Raw genomic sequence first — 11,171 nt, 5'->3', positions numbered from 1 at the left:
GTGAACCCAGAGAAGTTTAAGTGATCAAGACTACTAAGAAAAAAACTGTTTCTGTCAAGTTTTTTGTTTTAGTTTTTTTTTACTCTAAATCGAGTCACGAAGGTAATAATGTAATGCGAACAACCAGTGTTTGCTAACATGACCAATAAAAGGTTTAAAATCACACATTATTTATATACATGGATCTGGCAACGAAATACAGGGAAGCTTGGAATGACTGGACAACCATACGCTGACCTGGCGCTGGTGGGTTTTTTTTTTTTCAGACATCTAAACTGGAACGTAAGTTAGTTGAATGCTTTGGATATTTTTCTAAAATTGTTTTAACAAAATCAGCTTCTTTGGGAAAAACAAAATCATGCACTGCAATCTAAAAATGATTGAAACGGTGGAACACTTTTTGTTTTTTTGGCTCTTTATATATCGAGTAAACAGTTTAGATTTATTTTAGAACAATGCAGCTGGGCCGACCCATTATCACCTTGAACTGAAGCTGATTCCTAAAATCTGTGTTAGAAAACCTACATTTGAGTTTTTCCTGCTGTAAGAAACCAGTGTAACAATAAAGAAAAACCCAATTTAGAGGTTTGAATTCTCACTAGATGGCAGACTGGTTGGCAGACAGATTTGATTCCCTCTGGTTTGCTAAATTTTCCAGAAACCCAACCATTTCTTCATCATTTCTTAAGAGAAAACAAGGCACTTTGCTCTCTTATCCATCTGTGTTTTACACATTTTCATTATTGCATGATGCACTTGAATAGAGGTGTCCCCTCACCGTAGAGCAGTAGTAAAAATTCAATTGAAAAAATCCTAAATATATCCCAGTGTGAGCTGCTGTTATAGTGAGGTGATGCACATCATCTCATCTGTTAGGTCCTCCTCACATTTCACAGCCACATATGGTTCCTCATCGCTGTAGTCACGGATGCTGTGGTCCCTAATATTTGCACTGGCATGCGAATCCGAGCCAACGCTCTCTTTCCTCCCTGTGTTGCCATTACCCATGGTCCCATTCAGCAGGTTACTGGCGGCACTCTCCATTTCATCAATGGTCATCTCGCAGGCGTCTGCAATCTCATGTTTAGTTGCTGACACAAATTTAGGGTCCCTGGCGTATTTCCCCAAACCTTCAGAAATCAGCACCTGTGGAGAGCAGTCAGGAGATAATTAAAGCTGAAACCATGAAGTGGAAAAAGTGATCTTCAGCAAGATCAAGAACCACACATTCTGGGTCTTACAGATAGTATTCATTTAGCTGCCAATAGATGACCTCTGCAACATCCTGTTGACTTGTAAAATGAATGCTTCACTGACAGAAGCATTGCTCATCACGCTTCCCAACTTGAGTTAGCTGCCTGGACATGCAGCCATACTTGTTTTTAATAAAGGTAATTATGAAAATGTTTTTCATTTTGACATAGTGGAAAAGTTGAGGTGTACATCACAAATGAGTCAGAACAAGAAGTTCAAGAATGAAAACTTCAAGAAAGAAAACTGCTCAAAAACATTTAGGGGACACTTTGAAAACATGTCCAACCCCAATGGGGAAAACATCATGCTGCATATCTATACTGATATAGACTGTGTAATCAGTCTATATCTTGATGCAAGTGAAAATGATGTGTACTGTTTTCCTAGAATATCACTACATTTACATAAGTAGACTGTGATCTGACAGGTCAAATGTAAAATAACATAACATCACTGTAAATGTAATAAAACACAATTTACTTGTTTGTTAAATATATTTTGTTGTACATATGCATATTTAGATCGTAAAAATACATCCAGAAATGTCTCCCATCATTCCTTGGGACATGTGCTGCTGTTTAGATGTTCTTGTTTTATTGTTTATGGTTACGTTACTTTAAACTGTTATCTTGAATGTTGTGTTTACGCCGTGGTGCAGCGTCACTGACAGCTGTTGTTTTGTAGAGAGAGTGCTGTACCATGAGTGACTTCTGTTGTGCTGTTGTTGAACCTTGAGGCATATTGTAGCACCGCAAGTGTTTTAATAAGGAGCTCCCCTTACCAGCTTGGGGTTCAATAACAAGCTCAATCTCTCTCTGTGAGCTTTTTTGTTAAGATTTCTCTGCATGCCACAATGTAAAACACTGCACGGACACGCTGTGCTAATTATATATTTTGAAAAAGAAATGTGGAGGTAGGAATTGCAATTAATATAAATAACATGATGCTAAGCATCGGCCAATGAATGTGAACTAACAACAAGGTCGCGGGTATGGCTGCGACCGTAGGAAAAAACCCTAATATGAAGGTATTTTACTGTGCATTTTACAGTAATGTTCTGTTCTTCTAGAATATCATTAAAGTTACGTAAATAGACTTTGACTTCACATTTTGAATGTAAATTAACGTTAAATCACTGTAATGTAATACAACATAATTGTCATGATTATTAAATGTATCTGTCTGTACATATGCATATTTAGATTGTTAAAATACATTCACAAATGTATCATGATTTCACAAATATCTGTCCGTTATTTGAAAGATTGAACTGTTGAATTCAAATGTAATGCTATGGAAAAGTATATAACATGATCCCTATAAGCTTGTGTTACATCACATAAGTATTATTATCGTTGCTAGTTAGGCCGTTCGTGGCTCAAGAGTTGGCAGTTCGCCTTGTGATCAAAAGATTGCCGGTTCGCGCCCCGGCTCGGACACTCTCTGTCGTTGTGTCCGTGGTTAAGACTCTTCACCTACCGCCTACTAGTGATGGCCAAAGGGGCCGATGGTGCGATATGGCAGCCTCGCCTCTGTCAGTCTGTCCCAGGGCATGCAATCAATTATTACTTAAACCAACTGTTAACTGTATATTTCTGTACATTTACGTATTATGATTCATATTTCCACATTCAGTGACCTTGTTTATAGGTAATTTCATTGTTTGATCGCGTAAAAATGTTCCTAATTTAATGTCTAAAAGCACTTGGAAAAGGCAGAATCCCATGTCAAATTAGCGCAACAAACTCTATTTTCATTACTGAAAATAACCGTATTTTTATGGGACAGTTATTTTCTGTTATTTTACGGTCGTATTTTTGGCGCCCCAGCTGCCAGAATATTACCGTTTTTTTAAGATGTTTTTTTTTCCTATTTATAGATGATTTCATTGTTTAATCACATTAACATGTTCCTGATTTAATGTTTAGCGGCACTTGAAAAAGGCGAGATCCCATGTCAAATTAGCGCAACTAATTGTATTTTCATTACTGAAAATAACCGTATTTTTATGGGACAGTTATTTTCTGTTATTTCACGGTCGTATTTTGGCGCCCCAGCTGCCGGAATATTACCGTTGTTTTAGGATGTTTTTTTTAACAGTGTACTACAGAGAACAAAATTCAAAGACACCCTGAAATTCAAAGTGAAAAAATGGTCCAATGGTCCAGTTTTATTGTAGTCACTTAAAATGGTACTCAGTAGTTTGTTTGGCCCCCATCTGCTTGTATGCATGCCTGAAAACATCCTATTGAGACGTGAATGGTGTCCTTTGGAATCTCCACCCAGATCTGATCCGGACATCACTGAGCTCCTGGAGAGTCTGAGATTCACGCTACCTGAATCGGACGGACCAAAACATGATGTCCCAAGTGTTATATTTGAATTAACTCAGGCGAGTGTAGAGTGCAGGAGCTGCAAACATACTCTCACCTCATGAAGCCGGATATTGTTTTGCGCCAGGAGAAGCCCAGTACCCACTGCACCAGTGTAGGGTCTGACAGTGGGTCCAAGGATGTTACAGAACGATGTTACAGGCAGCATATTATTCTCCACGGCTTCTCCAGACCCTTTCACATCCATCACATGTGCTCAGAGTTACCTCCTCTCATCCGTGAAAAGCACACGGTGCCACTGGTGGACCTGCCAATTCTGGTATTCTATGGCAAATGCCAAGCAGTGAGCACAGGGCCCACTAGAAGACATTGTGCTTTCAGGCCACCCTCATGAAGTCTATTAATGATTGTTTGGTCAGAGACATTCAAACCAGTGGCCTGCTGAAGGTCATTTTGTAGCTAAGGCAGTACTCATCCTGTACCTCCTTGCACAAAGGAGCAGATACCCGTTCTGATGATGGGTTAAGGACCTTCTACAGCCTTATCTCCTCCACGCTGTCGAGACTGCTCGAACACACAGTAATTCTTATGGCATTGGCACGTTTCAATGTGCCACCCTGGAGGAGCTGGACTACCTTTGCAACCTCTGTAGGGTCCAGGTATCACCTCATAATAACAGTAGTGACACTGAGCCTAGCTAAAGGCAAAAGTAAAAAGATGAGGAGGGAAAAATGTCAGTGGTCTTCACCTATAAAACACCAAAGCAGCTGAAACTGATGAAAAACCCCTTATGCTATTTAACTGACCAGATCAATATCCTGTATGTTGACTTGGCTTGATGCTACACTTTGATTAAAAAGTTTTACTTTCAACTTTTTCGAGCAGTGTATAAATGAAATATCACCAGATCTCTTATCCTACTTTGTGAGGGTCTATGGATTAAAAAAATGCACGGTAACAACAACAGAGCATTTGTTATGTACTCACAGCTTCCACCAGACTGTTGGCACTGCCTCTCTTTTGCAGGCAGTGCGAGCAGCACTCTGCGGGTAAATGCAGACGTGACGGAGAATGGCTTTGGCTGGGAGGGCCATCCTGACTATCTGTGTACCATGAACTCCTCTTCACTGCTCCAGGGATGCTGGCCACACTGCCAGGACTGCGCCAATCCACCTATACACACAAACATATTCATACATATATATATATATATATATATATATATATATATATATATATATATATAGATAGATATAGATATATAGATAGATATAGATAGATAGATATATACAGGGTGGGCCATTTATATGGATACACTGTAATAACATGGGAATGGTTGGCATTTCTCCTGCGGTGTTGCTATCAGTGTGTGAAGAGTGGGAGAAGAGGGTTGCATTGACAATCCAACACAATGGACAGCACATTGAACACATTTTATAAGTGGTCAGAAACGTGTAAATAACTCATGAAAGAATAAAGTTACGCTGAAACCGAGCACAGCATTGTTTTTCTTGTGACATTACCAATAAGTTTGATGTGTCACATGGCCCTCTTCCTATTGAAAAAACAAAAGTTGTATCCAAGACTTCTAAATGGCCACCATGGTCACCACCCATCTTGAGGAGTTTGCCCCCTCACATATACTAATGTGCCACAAACAGGACTTTAATATCACCAACCATTCCCATGTTATTATGGTGTATCCATATAATGGCCCAAACAGTAGTTTGGTGGGGGTGGGGGGGTGGGGGGGTTGCCAAGAACAACTCAATAATGAGACCTGTATAAGGGGCGTGTAACTGGGCGAGAAGTCACGGCTAACTGGGGAGGCAGGAGGTGTGGCCCACGAACGCATGGACCTTGTGGGAGAAAGACGGTGAATTTTGCTTGCGTCGAGACCGGCCACCGCCATCACCTGTGAGTGATTGAGAGCCGAGATAAAAAAACAAAACGTAAAAAAACAACAGTCCTTAGAGGTGCCATTCCTTCATCATCACAATATTAATGCCCCAAAAAGGTGTAGGTACATGCTGCTGCATCAGGTGTAGTGGAAGAGCTGTGCATGATGGAGAAGGAGGAGCACCGTCTCCACTATTTCTTCTCCGAAGACACTCAAAGTTGAATGTTGGTCTGTTGGAGGCTGAGAGGACACAGAAAACAGTAGTGATTAATGCAATCATTCATCATAAATCCACAGACATTTATAGACAACTGCAATTATTGCAATGACATGTTGTTTTCTTTTATGCTTATCATCCCTGTTGGACAACATCTCCCACCCCGTGCAGCAGACTGTGACAGCACTGGGCAGCTCCTTCAGTGGGAGACTGCGGCACCCACGGTGTGGGACGGAGAGATTTCGCAGGTCTTTCCTCCCCACTGCTGTCAGACTGATCAAACACACACATCCACACATGTGCAATAACACTAAGTGCAATAATCTTTTCTGGCATTGTTGTATTTTTACTCAGTTGTATATAGCATTCGTATTCTATTTTTATCTTATTGTATATTTTATTCTATTTTATTCTACTGTATATAGTATTTTATTTTATTCTATTCTGTACAGTTGTGTACTGTATTTATTCTTATTGTATTCTAATTTTTGCTTCATAACTTGCACTGTCCACTTCCTGCTGTGACAAAACAAATTTCCCACGTGTGGGACTAATAAAGGTTATCTTATCTTATCAAACTGCTAAATGACCATTAATAGGTGCTTTCTATGCTCATCAGCGCAACAGATTCCAGTTAACTGTTCTGCTCTGCCTTCCTGACTGTGTGACGTATGAGCTGGTATTCTTATCCTAAGGAAAGAAGGCTATTTTCTAGGGTATGAAAATCTAATTAAACAAAAAAACAAACAAAAAACCTCAAGATTTGATAAACCAGTGCGCACCTGCATTGCTTTAAACAGAGCGTGAGAGCAGTGATATGCGTCAGTGCACTAGCAGAGAAGTACATCAAGTACATCTCTGGCTATCACAACGGTTATCAGCTAGCAGCTAAACAAATATTATCTGATGGAGAGTGTTTTTGTGCTTGAAGGCAGTAGTGAATATTTTTGTAGATTTTTATGCTTCTTCCCATGTGGAGTCCTTCAGTCAGTTAGCCAAGTTTATTAGTCCTTTAAAAAAAATAACACAGTTCTTATCTGTGCTAACATATAACATAAAACTGTTAACACAATAAACTTTCATAAGTTTAACACAATGTGCCACTGGAACTACAAAAAAAAAAGTGAATTATTATTAATGATTCCGTGCCAGTTCACCAATATTAGCGAGTAATATTAGCTATTTGTAAGTATATATGTTTCGGCCTATATAACAGCCGATAAGGGAACATTAAAAAAAGAAAAAATAAAGAAAAAAAACATGAAAAACATCCTTCAATCATGTTAAGAGAGTTGATGTTGCATTTTTTGTCCAACAGAGGACACATCTAGCGACACATCTGTATGGAACACAAAACACAACAACGTGCTAATCTGAGCAGAGTCGTGCAGAACATAAGTGAATAATCTACAGGGAGTTGTAAATGAAATTTATTTTTAAATAAAAATCCTTTTCTTTAATAAGGAGTGATAAGTCACCAAAAATAATAAATGTTATTCAAATCTGTTTATGTTTTTTGTGCCCTAAAGAAAATCATTTTTAGCCTCTATATATTCAAATTTTACTCACCAAATATTTTTTTTTAATCTATTTTTAAAATCCTACATCAGTCAGACTCTTATTCTGTTATCCATTAATTTACAACAGTTCTCATCAATTCATGTTATATTGGATGAGTAAAAAAAAAAGTTCTTTTCTTTCAACAACAAGGTAATTTCTCTATGAACCTAGCTAGATGACACTCTAGCCGTTTAACAATAATTTACATACAGTAGTGTACCATGCAATGACAGTACTGATTCAAAATGAATGGTACAAATGAGTAAGTTCTGCATAGTTCACAGATGTGAGATCAATTTGCCTGAATCAGCTAATAAACATCTGACTTGAGAAATTTCTTGCAAACAACAAGTAAAATGATCCTTTATTAAATTTCACAGGTGTAGTGACAAAAACAAAAAAGTATCAGTTCACCTTGAGGTGAGGGTAAAAACCATTTCCTGGGTGACGCCCTGCTGTCCTGGTAGATTGGCTGTTGATCATCGTCACAGTAACTTTCAGACTGGCAGTCACCCCTGGAAACGAGGTCAAAATCTCCCTCTGCATCATCATGGCATTCATTGTTGGACAACCTTTGACACAAAAAGATAAAGACTTTGAAAATTAACTTTATCTGTAACTATGATGTCACGGGACGCAAACAGTGGAAAGAAAGTTACACAGAAAAGTAATAGACTGGTGACATTAACCACCAGCATAAACCACAAGTGCTCAATCTAGATATAAAACAGCTGAACTCAGAGGGAAAGAAAATACTTCCGTGAAGTCATCGGTACACAGTAGTAAAACCACGGCTGCATTTACGTAGCTGGTGTGTCAATTTTATCTCACGCTTTCCTCAGATTAGATTAAACTGACTTTTCTTTTCCAGAATTACCTTTCCTTTGTGAGCATGATGTCATCTTCATGAAATTCCTCCCCACTGAAGTACTCGCCTGAGCCTCTCTCTTCATCGCTGTCCCCATTGCCCTTCTCCTCTCGACGAATGGTGGGATAAAGTGCTCCGCTGCTCTCTGACCTGGCATCCAAACAGCAAAGACACAGTAAATCATACTGATGTCGCTGGATTGGATTAACCATTATCATCTGTTTTCTTCAGATTATTGCATCCGCATTCTAAAAAAGTTGGGATGCTGTATAGAATATAGGTAAAAGCTGAATTTGGTGATTTGCAAACATAAAAACTTGACTCCTTTTTAAAATTAAATAGAACACAGAAAACACATCGAATGTGTTACAATATTTACTTTCAATTCAAAAACAAAAAGGTCATTTTGAATTTGATGACAGCACAGAAAAAGCACAGAAAAATTTGGATAGGGCTATTTTCACCACTGTGTAGCATCCCTTCCACTTTAATTAGCAGTCCACAAACATCTGAGAACTGAAAAGTCCAATTACTTGACTCTTAGGAGAAGTTTTTCTGTATCAGAAAAACAGGTGTTCTGGATGGGAGCTTATGCTGCTCTAAAACTGTAGTACCTCTCAGCAATAATAGTGCATTTGCAAGGTGCCAATTCCACAGGTGCTAATGCCACCCACAGAGCTGTAGAGCTTGAGCACTGATAACAACAAGTTGTCCACACCATCTTTAGTCCAGTGTTCAAGTTTTCCAGAAAGAATTTCACAGTTCAGTTTGTCTGACTTCCATTTTCACTGAGTTTTGGCCCAGAGATGACAGCATGTTTAGATCATGTTCATATATGGCTTCTTCTTTGTATGGTAGAGCTTTTGTTAAGTCAGATTGTTGAATGTTGTCATTATTTTTCTTAAATTTGTAAAGGCTCAGTTCAAACTATAGGATCAAGGACATTCCTTTGTCTGACCCCCTCTCGAGCCTCTCGAAGTTCTGGGAGGAGGCTGGTTCTGACCAAGCCTTTCCTCGTTAGCGAGTAAAAGACCGGTTGAAGATGTTCTGTCTTGGTTTTGTTCTTCATGAGGAATAAGTCTCTAAACTAGCGGGGCCTGTGGAAACACAGACTCTACAGCTTTAATCTGCATTTATGGATGGCACTAAAGACAATGTTGTTTTTAATGCAGTATTGGCTGAGGGCCTGAAGATTAACAGCCTGCAGTACCGATTTTTACTCTTGTTCCACTCCAGATTCTTTCAATCTTTTGATGATCTTATTTAGATGAAGATCTATTTAAAATCTTCACAAATTTGAGGAAGAATATTCTGAAATTGTTACACATCTTATGCTGCAACTGACAGTGACATATACTTACAGTTTATTTGCATATTTCCCATCTTTACCTCTGAGAAATGTTGCCTCTCTATGATCCTCTTTTTAATACCACTAACTTTTCCAGTCTTTTGTTCCCCCTGTCCTAACTTTTTTAGACGTGTTGCTGCCATCAACTTTAAAACAAGCTAATATTTTTTTACAAAATAGTCAAATGTCTAAGTTTAAACACTAGATATATTTAATATGCTCTGCTGTGAATAAAAGATTTATATATGAATTTGCAAATCATTGCAAAAATGTCAAAACTCTTTGAAAGTGGGTTTGTACAAATAGTAATAATCCTTATTGTCATAGAGTTGCTTTCCCATAGACTGCTAATTCAACCAGTCACCACATATATACTGTATAAACTGGCCCATTTATCATTTTTTGGATTAAAAGGTCAGAAGCTTTCACATGTTTTGTGACAATCGTACACAAAACCAATATGCTTTGAAGCTCTGTGAGCATTAACATCATGTACATACCTAATATAGGCCTCATAGTAGCGTGTCCTGCTCCAGGGACAGGAAGAGGAGATGGATCAGGCAGATAGAAGGGATTTGTTGGAACCGGAAACCAGGACGGGGAGGGGAGGGGGGGTTCATGCAATGACAAATGAAAAGAGGATACAAGCTGAAATGCTTAAATGGTCTTGTCGGTTTTTCGCTCCTGCTAGAAAACAAGATCTATAAATAATCCACAAATTACAGATAAGAAATGAGGTCACACGATGCCACGGTTTTTCCAAGAATGAACACCACCGAACATTCAAACTGTGGATTCCTAGGAACTGCAACAAACCCAGGTGCAATATGTCAGACCCGACAGCCTCAGCATGTTTTTTTTAAAGTTCATGACAGCACAATTAGAAGAAGACTGAAGAAAGTTGGCTTGTTTAGAAAGGCTGCCAGAGGAAACTCTTTTCTCTCTCAAAAAAAGATGGCAGCATGGTTTAGGTTTGCAAAATTTCCTCTGGAAAAATGCAAGACTTCTGCAACAATGCCCTTTGGACATGTGAGACCAAAATAGAGAAGTTTGGCTACAGTATAATGCACAAACACCTCATACCAGTACGTTAGTGGAAGGATGATGATATGTGCTTGTTCTGCAGCCACAGGACCAAGACACTTCACAGTCATTCAGTTGACCATGAACTCCTCTGTATACCAAAGTAAGTAGTAGTAGTAGTCAAATGTGAGGCCGTCTTTCTGACAGCTAATGCTTAACCCGAATTGGGACGTGCAACAGGACAACGATCCCAGGCACAGCAGGAAATCTACAGAGTTTGCAGAGCCCAGCCCTCAAGACAATTTAAATGGGACCTTTGGAAAGCGGCGCATAAATGAATACCTGCAAACGTCAATGATCTGAAATAATGTAGTAAAGAAGAGTTGGTCAAAATTCCTCCACAATGATGTGAGTGATAAAGACAAAGAAAACGACCGTTCAAGTTAGCACAGTTAAAGGTGGTTCTACAAGCCACTGAATAAAGGGGTGCACTTAGTTTTTCATAGGACTCAATGTAACCGAGAATATGTGTAGAACATGCAGATGAATGAATCTATAAAAGCGATCATTTGTTAAATACATACTGATAAAACACTACAAAACTGAGATCTTTCTAATGCAGTGAACTATAATGTAATGATATACAGTGGGGCAAAAAAGTATTTAGT

The 11,171-nt window shown here is 38.8% G+C and overlaps 1 protein-coding gene across 3 annotated transcripts in view; it reads right to left on the bottom strand.

The window, feature by feature from the left end:
* Positions 1 to 840: 840 nt before the first annotated feature.
* The window catches only part of cacna1db (calcium channel, voltage-dependent, L type, alpha 1D subunit, b), an 86,502-nt gene continuing 76,171 nt past the window's right edge, over positions 841 to 11,171 (bottom strand). For all 3 annotated transcript variants that reach the window (XM_085343795.1, XM_085343796.1, XM_085343794.1), the window contains 7 exons: positions 9,981 to 10,007; positions 8,142 to 8,282; positions 7,679 to 7,836; positions 5,615 to 5,727; positions 5,368 to 5,502; positions 4,575 to 4,760; positions 841 to 1,146 (listed from right to left, as the gene is read on the bottom strand). In XM_085343795.1, the coding sequence (XP_085199921.1) occupies positions 841 to 1,146; positions 4,575 to 4,760; positions 5,368 to 5,502; positions 5,615 to 5,727; positions 7,679 to 7,836; positions 8,142 to 8,282; positions 9,981 to 10,007 (1,066 nt within the window). The remainder of the gene's footprint in view (positions 1,147 to 4,574; positions 4,761 to 5,367; positions 5,503 to 5,614; positions 5,728 to 7,678; positions 7,837 to 8,141; positions 8,283 to 9,980; positions 10,008 to 11,171) is intronic.

Source organism: Diplotaxodon limnothrissa, linkage group LG20 (assembly GCF_057381915.1).
Source record: "Diplotaxodon limnothrissa isolate DT_005_m linkage group LG20, D_limnothrissa_male_GT1.1, whole genome shotgun sequence".
NCBI lineage: Eukaryota > Metazoa > Chordata > Actinopteri > Cichliformes > Cichlidae > Diplotaxodon > Diplotaxodon limnothrissa.
The sequence above is the reverse complement of the archived record's forward strand: the minus strand, read 5'-3'. Positions and strand labels throughout refer to the sequence as shown.